Source organism: Acipenser ruthenus, chromosome 2 (assembly GCF_902713425.1).
Source record: "Acipenser ruthenus chromosome 2, fAciRut3.2 maternal haplotype, whole genome shotgun sequence".
NCBI classification, from domain to species: domain Eukaryota; kingdom Metazoa; phylum Chordata; class Actinopteri; order Acipenseriformes; family Acipenseridae; genus Acipenser; species Acipenser ruthenus.
Genome location: NC_081190.1, coordinates 102836404 through 102853633, shown reverse-complemented (window position 1 = coordinate 102853633; position 17230 = coordinate 102836404). Strand labels below are relative to the sequence as shown.

At 37.2% G+C, this 17230-nt stretch overlaps 1 protein-coding gene across 8 annotated transcripts in view; it reads left to right on the top strand.

The window, feature by feature from the left end:
* LOC117408295 (calnexin-like) overlaps positions 1-17230 on the top strand; it is a 44833-nt gene that overhangs the window by 17007 nt on the left and 10596 nt on the right. For 4 of the 8 annotated variants that reach the window (XM_059004929.1, XM_059004935.1, XM_034910063.2 and 1 more), the window contains exons 2-7: positions 15-189; positions 2963-3036; positions 5928-5986; positions 7767-7908; positions 8828-8909; positions 17010-17202. In XM_059004929.1, coding sequence (XP_058860912.1) covers positions 22-189; positions 2963-3036; positions 5928-5986; positions 7767-7908; positions 8828-8909; positions 17010-17202 — 718 coding nt within the window. In that variant the 5' untranslated portion in view covers positions 15-21. The other 4 variants (XM_059004939.1, XM_059004950.1, XM_059004913.1 and 1 more) reach the window with 4 other exon arrangements.

Here is a 17230-nt window from a genome sequence, read left to right as displayed (position 1 = left end):
GTTTTTGATCAAAGAGTGAGAATGAAGCTGCTGTGGTTGTGGATGTGTCTGGGGCTGCTGTGCCTGGCTGCGGTTGTCCGGTCACACGAGGAGGAGGACAACGACATTGAGTATGAGGCCCAGGTCGAGGACTTTGAGGAGAAACCCACAGAGACCAGTGACCCAGAAGACAACAGCCAGTCATTCCAGGTGGGTTAACAGCTCTTTAAGTGCCTGTAGCTGCAAGTTGAATGACAGCAACCTGAGCAGAAGGCAAGGACAGTTGAGATGCCAAAACAAAGATCAAGGAAAGAAACCCACTCATATCCCAACATTACATTTGCAAATTAAGATGCATTCAACAATAAATGAGAAACCTAATCCCAAAATGATTAAAACATGGCTTTTCAAATTAGCCTTTTGTTGTCAATTTGACTCTTAAGACTTTTAAGACTTGCTTCAGTTGTTAAAAGTAGGTTGCCTTTTATGTTTTAGTAGAAAAATGGGTCATTTTAAATGTGAAAATTTGATTATCCTTCTGTTTTATTCATGTTTTTTTAGTGCAAGCTTAGATTTTACATTTTTAATGTTGGGACTTAAAGGTCTTCACAGTAATGCACTGTTTTGATGTCAAAAAGTCGTATTGCATGGTTTTCTCTGTATGCAATGAATTACAATCAGGAGTGAAATTCTGCTGGTACTCACCAGTACTCTGTACTGGCACTTATTTCATCTGCTTTTCATCCACCGCAGATGCATTCATCCACTCACAGTCCACTAGCACAACGTTTCTCAAATGCGCTTTCATTCAGCACAGTTCATGCTGCTTGCATTCTGTTTCTTTATACTTTGTCTGTTAGCTGCTATTTGCTGCCATTCAATGTCAGTATCACTGCATGTTGATTGGCAAAGCTTTCATTCTGATCAGATTACATTTTGGCATACGTCACAAAGCTGTGCCCATTTTGCTTTGTTACAGTGCTTATTGGTTGATCGAGAGAAAACTTTAGCAGTGCAACGTAAAAAAAACGGCATGAAGTAATTATTTTTTTAAAGGGTGCTTGTACCCAAAAATAACAAAAGATGCTAGTATTACAGGCTTTTTATTGCACACTTCGATGTACTTTAACTTTTATCAGTTGTAGCCGTTTACAAAAACTTGAAAAAATAGAACACTTGTGTGAATTATGAAAAAAAGAGAGTATTCTGCTTTCTCTTTATTATCGTTTTCCAGTTTGGAAATTGTTACGCTTCAGTTATTCACTGTTTTCGCGTATGTGTGTAGGCTTGCATGCTGTTTTCTCTGTTCTCACTCTAGAAATAATTCGCTCTGCTGCAATTTTACTGTGACTGGAGTGGTATTATTGCTTGTTAGTATCTGTTGTACTGAAACTAGTGGTTTTTGCAATTGTTTTTTACCGATTTACAATTACTATATTTTTAGGTTGTCCTTTCTCTTTCAGGCCGGTACCTCCTCGTTTTTCTCTTAGTTTCAGGGTAATAAATCTTCTTACTACGTAGCCTACATAAGGCTGTAAACTCTGGGAGTTCTAATAGAATGTATAGGGCTGTAAATGGCCAATAATAATAATAATAATAATAATAATAATAATAGTAAGTGCGTCTCGACCAGTTACGATACACAGTGCTTTGTTTTGTGTAGGCTATGTACCTTGAAGTACAAATCGAGAGTGATTTTACTTTAAATGTGCATGGCATGGAGGTCTTGTATAAAAATAATTGACACATAGACAAACGTTATTGCAGCAGTGTTTCCATAATTTACTACAAGTGCACCAAGTATTTGGAGCCTTCTTGGTTCCGGTTTCTCAGATTAGGCTGGTTGCAGACTCGTCCTCTCTTATCCTCGTCTGAATAATCACTATCGCTGTGAAGCAGGAAGAAATATTAAATAAATAGAACCTTAACCACATACGAGAACGTGCGGTTGAATGCAACATTTTCTAACTACGGAATTGCACTATTTTGGTAGATATTGTTTACCATATAACATTTAAAATAATAAAATTTTAATACATGTTGTTATGATGCTGTCCGGATAGAGTCGCCGCCGCAATTAAACAATTCAACACGTTTATTGAAGCTGCTCACGCAATTCACACATCAGTTTTTGTTGATTTAAAATCGATTCATTTGTGGTTTAGAGGTGACTTGTTTTAGTGTCCCGGAATTATAATTGTAGATGAGTACCCAAGGTCTGGAAAGTATGGGGATGATTTCAAACAATACTATGGAGATTAAAATGGCCAAGTCAAGTACATCATTTTTTTTTTTTAAGATTAGTGCCTGTTACATTAAAAATGACGGGTATTTTAGCCGCTGTTGTGCATTTTTTGACTTGGACCTTTTTGTATAATTTTTTCATAGCACAGATGGGTTTTTTTTATATAAAAAATATATAACATCATCCCTTTTTTACGATATCTTGAAGCAAAACTCTACAGCAGTTACTGCAAAGTGTAATATTTCATAATACTTATCATTTAAGGTTTATCTTAAGTGTTATATTACAGTACATGACTGAGTGAGTGATACATGCAGAAGGTACACAGCTTTCAGTATTTTCAGCTTTGTTTATGGTGAATTGGTTATATTTTGTCACTTATTTTTTAGGCTTATTTTGTATTCATAAATTTTCCATGCACCGAAATGTATACATTTTAAAAGTATTAATTCATTGTCACTCATTGTCTCCATTTTTTTTTTTTTAATGTTTACACCCACCAGCGCATATGAGTACCTGCACTTTTTTGTTGAGAATTTCTTCTTCTTCTTCTTCTTCTTCTTCTTCTTCTTCTTATTATTATTCAGAATTTCACCCCTGATTACAATTCACAAATGTCAAAGGACCCGTGGATGCAATTTATTCAGCCTATGTATTATTCTAGTTGCATTTCTCTGTTGCAAGTTAGCTTAAGTAATAATGGGAACGAGAGTCACCTGTCTATTGTGGAATTTATAGGTGACATACAAGACTCCGGTGCCTACTGGCGAGGTGAACTTTGCAGAAACATTTGATGACGGTTCCCTAGACGGGTAAGACACTGTTACTACTTGTATGTTTAAATTGCAACTTTGAAAGTAAAGTACTGTAAAGTTGGCTGCATTTTGCTGCTTGTCTTGTGCAGTTTTGTTCAGCTGAGTCTACTAAACTGGATGTATGGGTGATGTGGCTCTTTGGACTTTGCTTTCTTAAACGTGTGTCTCCATAACTTTAAACTAGGGCTGTAATGAAAAGGTTCTGGGGCTTATCGCTTATAATGGGACTAGGATAAACCTAGAATGGATTTATTTTGGTCCAACAATCCATGCTGCCTCAGTTTCCCCCCCCCCCCCCCCCACAATGAGCCGGGATAGATTACAGTTAATCTTAAAGTTTCTACAATACAATTCTAAGGCTCACCCGAGGGACCATCCTTAATTTGACAGGCTCTTCAAATTACGGCCACTTCTTCTGAAACATCTGCAGCATAAATTTGAAGAGATATATACACCTGGCCAAAATATATCTGTGGGTGAGTCCCTGCTGCTGTTCATGGGGAGGTTCTCTTTAAACAGTATATTCCCATGAAGCGAGCCCATTATGGGATTAAATTGTACAAACTCTGTGAGAGCTGCACTGGGTACACTCATTGGGGCAGAGTGTACACAGGGAACGACTCAGATTGAGCCGTCTGGTTGCCCCCCATGCTTCTAGACCAAAATTGTGTATGGTCTTGTTTTTCCTCACCTAAATCTTGGCTATCATTTGTATGTAGATAACGTCTACATAGGAATACCTCTGTTTAGGGCCTTGTACACATCACAAACAATGGCTTGTGGTACAATATGAACCAACAGGAAGGAATTCTCACGACAGTTGGTAGCTGATAAACAGAGGCATGGCAAAACCAGCGCTGTGTGCTGTGAAGAACTGCAGGCAGTTAAATACACTGACAAAAAAGATGTGTAACTCCTCACCACCATCCACGATGAGGCTACTGTAGCAGTTCCTGTGTGAGGTCAGGACACACACAAACAAGCCCAAGTGTGTCCTGGAGTACAATAAATACATGGGAGGTGTGGATAGGTCACACCAAATATTGTAGCCGTACAATGCTGCAAGGAAGACCATGGCATGGTATAAGAAGCTTAGCATGTACGTGGCCCAGATTTCTTCGTGGAAGTCTATGTAGTGTACCTTTGTACGACACCAAAGAATCGTCTCACATTTCTGGACTTTCAGACCTCTGTGATTTCCAGCCTTGTGTTTGATACACAAGAAATACCAAAGATTGGAAACAGTGGCAAGGCTTAGTGATCATCATTTTATTCAAATGCTGCCACAGTCTGGGTGAAAAGCCAAGCCACAAAAAAAAAAAAAGTGCTGTGTATGTTCGTCAAGGGCATACGGAGGGATACACAATACTACTGTACAAGCTGTCCCTCAGCCAGGCCCTTGTTTGGAGGAGTGTTTTGCTGTAAACAAATACTGGAAGGACTAAATAAACCCCAGAACAAACCATCGTGAAACATGCTGTACCAGTACCTGAGGTAACGTAACCAAAGGTAGTAAAAATCTCTTGTTTTTATGTCATGCGACAACATTACCTTGGGCTCCAGAGGGCAGCAGTGTGGAATAGTGGTTAGGGCTTTGGACTCCTGACCAAAAGGGTTGTGGGTTCAATCCCAGGTGGGGGACACTGCTGCTGTACCCTTGAGCAAGGTACTTTACATAGATTGCTCCAGTAAGAACCCAACTGTACGAATGGGTAATTATATGTAAAAATAAAGTGTAAAAAAAAATAAAAATAAATAAATAAATAAATGTAATTTTATGTAAAAGTAATGTGATATCTTGTAACAATTGTAAGTTGCCCTGGGTAAGGGCGTCTGCTAAGAAATAAATAATAATAATAATAATAATTATGGGCAACAAACCACTGATGGGTGATGTTATGATACTCATTTCTAAAATACTTATTTTGTGCAGTTTCAAAAAATGTATACTTATGTCTTATTCTTTGTTGTACTTAGCACATCAAATTGGGGTGGGTGATGTACACCATGGGCTGCATATTTCGAAGTGGAAAAGTCAAAGTGGCCTGGTGTCAGTCTAGAGCAGTGGTGCACAACTCAGGTCATGGAGGGCCCGTGTCCCTCCTGGTTTTTGTTCTAACCATACCCTAAATTTAGTTAATTGGACTAGTTAAGCTTCTGATAAGGTCCAATAAAGTACTATAGGGTGCAGCTGGAATAAAAACCTGCAGGGACACCGGCCCTCTAGGACCGAGTTGTGCACCACTGGTCTAGAGCATGTAAAACCCCCAAAATTATTCAAAATATTTTTACACATAGGCATAGGCACATCCAGCAGCTTAAAAGGTTCTACAATCTTACATCAAACATTAGGGTTTTAGGTATTAAATGTGATATAGGTACAATACATTTTATGGAAAAATGTATCATTTTGTTTACAAAAATAGATGTATTTTGTGGTCACATGACCAAAAAAAAAACCCACACAAACTTGGTACCAATTAGACTTCTGAGTCTGATAAAAAAAAATATATATATAGTTTGCCTGGGGTATTTGAAAGGGAACATATGGTAGTTTTGACTCCCAAAATCATAAAATTCCTGTAGCACAGAGCATCACAAGGGCCTCAGAAGAGTAGGGGTTAACCCATACAGTCAATTACATTTTTAAATATAATTTGTGATTTGACATCATAAATAAAATCTGTTAGCTGAAATAAAGACCTTCAACCATGTTTTATCACTGATATTTATGTTTAAAAGGTATACTGTGAAAATGAGAGGAAGTACAAGCAGTATTTTACTCACATGCTCAGTACTGGAGCTCATACAGAGAAAAAGTTGCCCAAATGTGTGGTTTTCCATTTTGTAAGTAGTTTTACTTTCTTGTGTTTCTTCTACCTGGTTAGATGGAAGATATCTAAAACAATGAAGGATGACACTGCTGATGAAATTGCAAAATATGATGGTGAGCATTTATTTCCTTAAAAGTTGTTTATTAATAAATAAAGAAAATACTGTGATTTATTTTATAAGCTTTGTGAACAGGGCCCATTTACCATTTTTTTTTATTCCTAAACTTTAATCTCGAGAGAGAGGCATTCTGGTTTATAAATAGGGGTCTACTTAAATCGCGGTAAATTTACATATTTTTCACGGGTATGTTGCGGAATAAAATTAGGATTTTGCGGACCTGTTTAAACATTAAATAAACCTAAGTAGACAGTATTTCAGAACACTATAAAGCCTAAAAATAGTGGTACTTGCTTCCTTACTAAAACAGAGTGCTGTCATTTCTTAAAGGCGAGTATGCAGCATCCCCCTGCAGTTGACTTGCCCATACATTGAGACTGCACATTCTGCATCCACTGAATTGGTTGGAAGTTAAGGCAAAGCTTTGCAAAGTTATACAGATCAAACAGCCCAAAAACTTGGTTACACAAGGGCATTTGGCATACTTTAATAAAGTAAATGTATGCAGCACGTTCGTTGTCATGTTATTTGTCCCATCCAATAATTTATTTTATTAGTACCGAGTCAAAACAAAGAAGACGTGGCTATTTGGGTCTAAAATTCCAACTGTAAGCAGCAGGTTGAAGCGAGGTGGCTGTGCTGGATCGGTTAGTACTGTTTTAACTTGCAGACAGGAATACTTTTTGTCTGTGCTGACTTTCCAGTTTGGTTTCTGAAAGCTGTTTATTTTACGTTCTGTTCAGCAGCCTCTGTGGTAGCCTTTTGTTTAATGTGTGATTCTGAAGCTAAATAGCGCTCGATCGTATTTTCTCCAAATACACATTAAGATATGGAAAACAATTACCTCAGTCTGCATGTACAGTTTCTTTGGGAAATATCTTGAAACGATCATCAGCCGAAATATACTTAGATTTTTTTGTCGTCCATTTCTACTATTTTAACTCCAATGCTGAAAACTAGATTTTAGCAACCTAAATCAAAACAATGCAGCACCAACTTTGTCCCACCCCCTACTGCACAGTACAGATCACATAAAAGCAGTAAAGACGCACTGATAGGCTGATTAAAACTTTGTCATTTGAATAGTAAACAAGAACATTAACTGCTTTGGAGAATTTCTTTTGTAAATGTTACTTGTGGACGTTTTTTGTTTGTTTGTTTTTTGCTTAAGTGCAATGCACACGGGACGGCAAAGGAATAAAATAGGGCTATCTACAGAATGAAGATACGTAGTTTGCGTCGCTTGCATTGTGCAGTAGTTCATTTAAACAAGGTTTCTTTTTTTTCCTCTCCGTACTTGTTTGTATGCATTGGCCCCTAAGAGGTGAATTTCGCGGTGACCCCTCAATTTCACGATTTCCGCGAAATCGCAATTTAGGTAGGTCCCTATTCATAAATGATGTTTGTATTGAACTGCAGAGGAGCTAGATATGTTACATGTTGTATACAAATCAGATTTATGTGACATATGAACTGCGCTAGCCCCCACCTATTCTACACATATACAGAAAGAGAGAGAGTAGATGGTGCTGACAGGTCACATTGTCACATCCAGACTAGCTCAAAGCCAGATATTGGCAGTTAGATTTAAAAAAAAAAAAAGGTATGTTCTTGAATTTAAGTTATTTTAATATTTTTATAATGTAGCACTGTTGTATAGTATCAGATGAACACTCAGAATAATAGCAAACACAATTAACTAGTAAGGTTTTTTTTTAATGAATCCATTATTGAATATATTGCTCATATGATGCACATTGTTCCTCTCCCATTAGGACAGTGGGAAGTGGAGCCTTTAAAGGAGAACACCCTACCTGGAGACAAAGGACTAGTGTTGAAATCCAGAGCCAAGCACCATGCCATAGCAGCCATGCTACAGGAGCCATTCGTCTTTGAAGAGAAACCTTTAGTAGTGCAGTATGTACCTACTTACTTTCTTGTTTAAAAAGAGCTATAGCTACTTTTATCTTTGCATAATAGAGACATTTACTGCTGGTTTCACAGACCAAACTGAATATTTTGTTGGCAATTGGGGTCTGTGAAGCCAGACAGAAGTGGGTTCTTTTTTTGTGTGTGTGTAGTGCTGTGATTAAAGAGTAAGTAGCACGGATTCCAAAAAATATAGCGTTATACATACCCACGTGTTGCTACAACTGTTTAAATAATGTACCTGTCATTTTACTTTTCATTGTTAACATCCTGACAACTTTTTACACTTACAACTTTAAGTGCACTGGGGTTTGAGATCTCATAACTACAAGGGCTCTGATTTTTCTGTTCCGTACCACATGGATCGTTATTGTGTTACCTGTTTGACTATGTAGGCAATAATCCTCACACTATCAGTGCACTAGAGTGGACATTTTGAAAAGAGTTATGAAACAGACTTTAAAGTTACAAGTGTAAAAAGTTGTCAGGATATTAACAATGAAATGAAAAATTACAGGGATGTCATTTAAACAGTTGTAGCAACCTGTGGGAATGTGTAACGCTATATATTTCCGAACCCCGCTAATTACTCAAAGTCCTTTGATCATCTTCCTTTTTGCAACTGGGATCAAGTTGAAATGTTGTTTCAGTCTCCTTTGAATTTTGGATTAATTATACTTCCAGGAAAATATCAGAGGCATTTATAAATGGGAATTCTACAAAAAGCATGATGCTTGTACGCATACCGTAGCATACCTAATACATGTTTTTACAGTGTCCACCGAGCTCAAATACAGCATCCTATGCACAAGGTCTTCCTAGCAATAGCTACATGCATGTTCATACCGTTCTGTTGAGTAGCACATAGGGAGCAAATCGTCCACGTATTTCTGTGTTTTTATTTCAGGTATGAAGTCAATTTCCAGGATGGAATCGATTGTGGTGGTGCTTATATGAAACTTCTGTCTGCAACAGATGATTTAGATTTGGTATGCAGGAGATTATTTTTCCCCTTTCATTTAAGTAAAAAAGGTCTCATTTTATTTGTGGTAATTTGATTAAGAACACATTATTTTAATAATATGTGGGTGGATGTCCTGGGATTAAGCTTTTGTAATAATGTAAAGTTTACTCTAGTAATTTGACAGCTTCCGAATCATTTTTAAAAACTGCAAAGGCTGTAACAGACTAAGGCCCATAGCATAAAGATGGAGGTAATTACTGGTCAGTATTTAACATGTGATTTATAGAACTACTGTCTGGTTATTTTACTGGCCAGTAATGTTTTAGATGTGATTTACCATCACGGATTGTTACAGAGAGATTGTATCTAACCAATTGTCAGAGGTATACCAGTGAGCTGTATCGCCTACTTAAGACGTCAATGGCATACACCGTCTGTTTACACCGTCACGTTATGGCTACAGTACATGTCTGGAGACAGGTTGTCCAAAATATCAAGACGTCAGATTAAAATAAGTACAAATAAATTGTAGAAACAATTCAATAATTGATAATTTAATGTATCTGGTTTGATTTAGTTCTCTTATTAACAATATTTAATTGACGTGTTGCAAAGGTCGAGGATTTACTATGAACACACATTCACACGCAGACACACGGAATGGTTAATCAATAGTAGTATTTTATTAAGTACACAAATAATAAACAGAAATCAGAAAAGTCATAAAGTAAGTCTCTTAGTCTGTAAGCACAAACACAATTCAAAACGTTCTCACTACACTCATAATGGCTAACAGGCAATTGAAATATGACACCGCCTGTCTCCTCACACACAAACAGCACTCGAGCAAGCAGGCAGGCTGTGACGTTGTAGCTTGCTCTCACACACACACCCACATACAATCACTGCTTCAGACTGAAACGATGCAGACAATCTTAGAATGTATCACATTAAGCTTATTAATGGTATCTAGATTAAGTATATGGCAAGTTTACTTTTAAAGAAATTCTTCATACAACAATATGAGGTAGATTACTTATACTTACTTCAAGTTTCACTAAATGTTATTTCACATGCAAAGTGTGCAAACATAAGTGATTAACAGTTCAATATATGTGAATGTGTTACAATTAATTAATTTAGTTCCATGAAAGGAAAATGCAACTGGAATTATACTCAAAGCTTAGACTTTTGGTCTGCTGGCTTGGAAACTCAATCTGTTGAAGCGTCCAGTACAAAACTCTCCTCTCCACAACAAAGTCTTCAATCCCACGTTGGATCAAACTCGGCAACAAAGCTTTCAATTCTCGATAGAATCAACAAACAGCTGTAACAAAGTCTTCAGTCCTCGGTATAGGATCCACAACAGCACCCGTCCGCTCTGTCCTCTTCGCTGAATCTTTTGGCTACACAGGTAGCAGGGCACAGTTTATTTTAGATACTGTGGTTTTAGGTGTACAGCAGACCTAGATTGGTTTATCTGATAAGTCTCTGTAATTATTTACGGCAGTTTCCATAAGTTTACATATAATAGAAGTCAGGCTTATTGGTCTGTAGTTACCTGGTTCGGTTTTGTCTCCCTTTTTGTGGATCGGTATTACGTTTGCAATTTTCCAGTCTGTCGTTACAACCCCTGTGTCAAGAGACTGTTGCATGATCTTGTCCCACAAAATTGCACACACACATTTTATAGTGCTCAGTTTATTTTAAAATAATTGCACTGAAATAACATTAATGTATTCTCTGTACACATTATATTTATGTAAAAATATAAATTTACACATTAGGCTTATAGCTATGGCCAAAAGTTTTGCATTACCCTATAGAATTAACATATTTTGCTTCATAAAGTCGAATGAAACCTGCTGAATAATGTTATGTTAACATATAGAATTAAGTACCGCTTGTCGTTTGCCATATAATAATGAAAACCTGACAAAAATAAAATAAATTGACATTTCGAAATCAAACGTGAAATCCTGTACTACTGTTATGGCTTCTGGTAGACTTTTGCAATATCATTTTGTAATTTCTTTGGTTACGTGATGTTAAATAAAAGATCAAAATTATGTTCATATGTTCTTTTTAATTCTGTTTCGATCTTAAATTCTAGGTGATGCAAACCTTTTGGCCATAGCTGTACAGCACAGTAGTAAAATCAAGTGAATAACCAGCACACTTTGTTTTTACTTTGGCCTATAGGCTACCGGTAACACAAAACAAACCACGCCGCTACTGCATTACACATTCTGTACAATGTTATAAAAAAAAAAAAAAAAACATGATGTTAAATTGAAACTAAATGATTTTACGCATTTTCTTTTACCCTGGCTTACTTAGTACACAAAACAGATCATGGTGCCGCATTAATACATGTACTATACCGTACCTTACATATACTGCACACACTTTACAGAAATATTTATTTACATTTAAATAGAAAACTATAGTGTATGGGTGGCTACAAGTAACACATAGCCCACCTACTACTTTTGTTTTCTTTTGGCATGAGTCAAACTTCCTTTTCTTTACAAAAAGCAATAAAAGACTTCAAATTCAATAGTCAGTTTGTAGTCAGTCTACAACAAAGGCTTGAAATAAAAAAAAAAAACTTGCAGTATTAACCCTTTAAGGACAGGGATTGTGTTAACACTAGAACTGCCGGCAGCAGTCATTTTGGGGGCAGCAGTGTGGAGTAGTGGTTAGGGCTCTGGACTCTTGACCGGAGGGTTGTGGGTTCAATCCCCAGTGGGGCACACTGCTGTTGTACCCTTGAGCAAGGTACTTTACCTAGATTGCTCCAGTAAAAACCCAACTGTATAAATGGGTAATTGTATGTAAAAAATAATGTGATATCTTGTAACAATTGTAAGTCGCCCTGGATAAGGGCGTCTGCTAAGAAATAAATAATAATAATAATAATTTTGACGGGTACATTTTAAACAGCTTCGATACAACTCAAAAGTTTTATTTATTAACATCATATCTAACATTTACATAGCAGAAACACCGTATTGAAATGAAAAAATAAATATAAAAGGCTTTATTTTCAGAATTGGCGCATATAATGCATGACGTAAAAAAATGAACTATAATAATAAACATTTCAAAAGAAGATATTGTGTAAACAGGTGTAAACTGCTATATGTACATACAAAATTGTAAAAACAAAGTCATTATTTACAAAAATAACAAAGAAATTAACGTGAATGCGTGAATCAGAAGTTTTATCTTTATTGCATTTAGTTACCTGGCATTGTTTTTTTGTCGCGTGTGTCACTTGATGCACACTGTATCCAGATTGGGTGTTCAAGAGGAGGAACGAGAGCGGCGAGAGAGAAAACAAAACAAAACTAAACTTAAAACTCCAGGATCAGTGAAAGCTACTGCCCAGCCTGACCTGGATTATTTATTGTTTATTTTGTTCGTGATTTGTTCTGTTTAACCTTTTTATTTCGCTCTGTGAGCGTGTTTTTGTTTAAATATTTATTTTATTTTTGTTGTATAAAAAAATAAAAACGGCGCAAGCGCCTTTAACTGCAGTACTCCCTGGTGTCAGTTTCCCTTCCTGCTGCTGCCGTGATGTCACCGCCCAGCCAGCCTGCCACACTGCCGCTTTGCAGTTTTCTGATCAAAATGCTTCTGCCAAAGCTCCGTGGCTAGCATCAAGATGAAATCACTCCTACTGATATTTTCCCCGATGCATTCCTTGTTGATGGCTGCCATGTCCAGTACATTGTAAAATACAGCAACTGGACACCAGTGATTGCTTTCACTGAGTACTAAGTTTTGCACAGATGGTGGAAATTCTCTTCTCGTTTTGTTTACTGTTTTGTTTTTTTTCCTTCTTCAGCTGTTTTCCTAATTACAGTGAAATAAAAAATGTGTTATTGGTAACATTCATCCTTTTTCCTAAGTACGGTTGTCACCCAGTCTCTGACAAGCTGGGCGAGTTTCATCATTGTACAGGTAGGGGTAGGGTCCACTGCCAGCCAGAACTTGATCCCGTTTGTTTGAAATGTATTGTGACCAGCGACACCATGCTTTTGTCCCAAACAGCTCCTTGTCCATGTAATGTTTTACATTTAGCTTGAAGAAGGCAATGCTATTTTCAATTAAGTTGTTCCAAATGTCTGATGTAGTTGCTCTCAAATTAAACACAAAAATCTCAAGATTTCTCGAAAAATTCTTCTAATAATAATATTATAAGACAGCAGACTATATATGCTCACGTAGACAGTCAGACGGCAGTTCTCCAAGGAATTGATAGGATTACAATAGATATTTGGATAACACATACAGTGGTTTGCAGAAGTATTCACCCCCCTGCAAAGTTTTCACTTTTTGTTGAATTACAAATAATGTATGCAACGTTTTTCAAATTAACTTTTTTTATTCAAAGCTGTAGTGGTTAAACTGAACACTGTTATATGAGGAGGAGGTTTGCAAAGAAAATGTACAAAATGACATTTACTGGTTGCAGAAGTATTCAGCCCCTTAAGTCAGTACTTGGTAGAAGCACCTTTTGCAGCAATTACTGCTAGGAGTCTTTTTGGATAGGTCTGTACTAGCTTTGCACAGTAGGATGGTGAAATTTTTGCCCAATCTTCCACAGGAAAATTGCTCCAGTTCTGATAAGTTTGTTGGGGATCGTCGATGGACTGCAATCTTCAAGTCTCGCCATAAATGTTCGATTGGATTCAAGTCAGGACTTTGACTGGGCCACTCAAGAACATTAATTCTCTTCTTGTTCAACCACTCCAGTGTGGCTTTGGCTTTGTGCTTCGGGTCATTGTCCTGCTGAAATGTGAATAACCTCCCCAGTTTCAGAGTCTTGGCTGACTCAAACAGGTTTTCCTCAAGGATTCGCCTGTACTTTGCACCATCCATCCTCCACTCTATCCTGACAAGCTTCCTAGTCCCTGCTGAAGAGAAGCATCCCCATAACATGGTGCTGCCACCACCATGCTTGACAGTTGGGATGGTGTTGACTGGGTGATGTGCAGTGTTGGGCTTGCGCCAGACATAACGCTTTGAATTTAGTCTGAAAAGTTCGATTTTTGTCTCATCTGACCACAAAACCTTTTTCCACATGTCTGCAGTATCATCTACATGTTTTTTAGCAAACTCCATACGTGCTTTAAGATAATGGCTTCTTTCTTGCCACCCGTCCATACAGGCCAGCTTTGTGTAGGGACCGACTTATTGTTGATGTGTGAACACTAACTCCCATCTCAGACACATAACTTTGCAGATCTCTCAAGGTCATTGCTGGCTTCAGAGTGACATCCCAAACCAGTTTCCTGCTTGCCCGACTGCTCAGTTTGGGAGGGCGACCTGATCTGGGTAGTGTCGGGTGGTATGATGCATCTTCCACTTAATGATGTACTTGCACTGTGCAGAGAGGGATAATCAGCGCCTTTTGAAATTTTCTTGCACCCTTCTCCTGCTCTGTGCCTCTCTACCACTTTATCCCTGACTTGTTTCGAAAGCTCCTTGGTCTTCATGGTTGCTTTGTTGGATCACTATGTGAGTTGCAGCTTGAAAGTCTTTATATACCTGAGGGAAATTATCTACAAGTTAAACCACTTTGAGTACACACAGGCTGAAACCATTTCACTAATTTTGTGACCTTTCAAACACATCATTTGCACCTGAGCTGATTTAGGGCTGCAGTAGCAAAGGGGTTGAATACTTATGCAACTATTAATCTATTAATCTGTTTTTCTCTGTAAATCTTAGTTATTTATATTCTATATGCATTTTTTAACTTTATCAATGTAGTTTGTGTAGATTCTACATTTAAATTCTAATTTGAAAGCATCGTGGAGTACGCTCAGGTGCCAACAAAATGTGAAAACTTTGCACGGGGGTGAATACTTCTGCAAACCACTGTATCTAGACTTCAAGAGCAATATTCTATTCAAATACATACTGCTGTAAACTCAGTGGAGTTAGAGAACAAAGAGGCTTGTATATACATATACAAATAGTGTATTGTAGGTTACATTAACAATAAATCGCTATCGTTCCTCCTCTCGAACACCCACCACGAGTGCAGAGACCTGCAAGCTTTTATGCAGGTGACCATCTCCCGATTAGCAACAAATTAATCACTTAATTCGGGAGATGACCACCTTCTACACAAGGTTTTAAATTGTGGATGGGGTTTCCCATCCATGCTGCCAAACAAAACCTACGGCTTCTCGCCGTCATAATAATAATACTACAACAAAACAAATACAAAATAATAAATTGCAGAGGGGTACCCCATTCTAAAATAAATACAAAATAAAAACAAAACAGTAACGTGGTGGAAGGCACCTCGCTCGTCCTCCACGTACAAAAACAAACACATTTTATGGCAGGGCTTTGCCCTGCCCCCTTTTCATGTACAGGGCTCCTGGCCCTGTTACACCACGATAAAAAGCACTTTGTTTTGATGACTTACAGGGCCATCGTACTTTGCAGTACAGGCTTGAAACACATATCAATGGATAGGGGAGGGGCTGATGTTCACTTCCTGATATTCCTGTGACGTCACTGAGAGGGGCATTTAGTGTCTAAAGGGTGGAGACAAAAGCAGAAACAAAACATCACAGGAACTTGTTTAGAACTAATAAAAAAAGGGGGGAAACGCTGTACATCTGACGTATTTGACATTATATTGGAAAATGTATGTTTTTACAACATTTGTAAATATCAAGAAACAAGTGGATATAAGCAGGATACTATTTCATGAACTAAATGTATCTGGTATGTTTTTTTCCTTATTATTGATAATAATGGAATTAATAACTATTGTATTTATAAATATTTATTTTGAGAAAATAATCGAGAGTAGTGTCTATTATTGCTTAAAGACCCTGAGAATAAACGTGTATTATGTCATTGCAATCACTATGGTGAAACAATGTCTTGTAATTTGCCCAAACATCAATATTTTTAAACAAAACTTTCAGGAAGTAGTGTAAGTTTCCCTCGGGTCATAGAATAATGCGTTTTATACCCGTATCTCTAAGCAGAATACATAATAAAAAATACTTTTAAAAAAGTGTTAAAAAAAAAAAAAGTGAAAAGCTTATATGGTTTCTGAAGTACTTTAGAATGTTCCTCAGAGCGTTCTGAAAAAAGGGACACCATTTCCACGATGCTACTGTAAAAAATAGATTTTTAGTGAATTTTTATAGGAAGAGTCAGCAACACCCAAAAACGCTTGGTCCTGAAAGGGTTAAAAGAAGATGTAGTCAACGCAGATCAGCTGTTAGGAAATACAAGGTTCTGTGGCTGAAAAAATATGGCAGGAGGCAGTTGATCAGGTTAATGCGGTTGGTACTGTAAAAGGGGAGAGAAAAAGGAGTGCCAGAAACGCCGGCAAGATGAACATCAGATTGTAAACAAAACTGCAGGGTCTTCCCACTCTTCTGTGGATATTGTTCCAAGATATCTCCCTCCTCTTGATGTACAGTCAACACAAGCACACCAAGCCTGGCATTTTCTTAGTGCAACGAATAGGCTACAAACACGTGATTTATATGTTTTCCAACCAGTAAGTAGCCTATCCTGTTAAGACGAGTTAACAATGTAATTTAATGGATGTTACAAATAACAAAATACTTAAATTGCATAAGTATTGGATAATTAAACATAGACAGTTTTTTTTGTTATTACTATTGGCTTAAATACATGTTCCTAAACACTGAAATTATGCTTGGAAATTATACCGTTAAGACGCATCTCATTCTCCGCCTGGTCTGAGGCATGTGTTAATTATGATGCCGGTAAGGATCAATTAACAGGGCAATACAGATTTATGATTCTAACTAATACTATGCTAATAATAAAATTGGTCTCAAAGGGCATGTTATTCTAACTTCACAATGAGTGATGTTTTTTACGGTGTTTAAGCGTCACCCAATTAAATACTGTCATGTTAAACTCTATTGCCGGCACGATAAAGAAGACAGTAAGTTGTATGCATATGGGCCTAAATGTCTTGTTTAACAAATACATTTTACTCAATAGCAGGATGGGAAAAAGTTCACCTCAGCTGTGTTGTTGTATTATTATTATTATTATTATTATTATTATTATTATTATTATTATTATTATTATTCTCCTTTAGGAAAACTTCTATGACCGAACTCCATACACAATTATGTTTGGTCCAGACAAGTGTGGTGAAGATTACAAGCTTCACTTCATCTTCAGGCACAAGAACCCCCAAAATGGAGACTATGAGGAGAAGCAGGCCAAGCGCGCTGATGTTGATCTGAAAAAAATCTACTCTGACAAAAAGACCCATCTTTATACACTTGGTACTGTCAACAACAACGCTGTTTAATC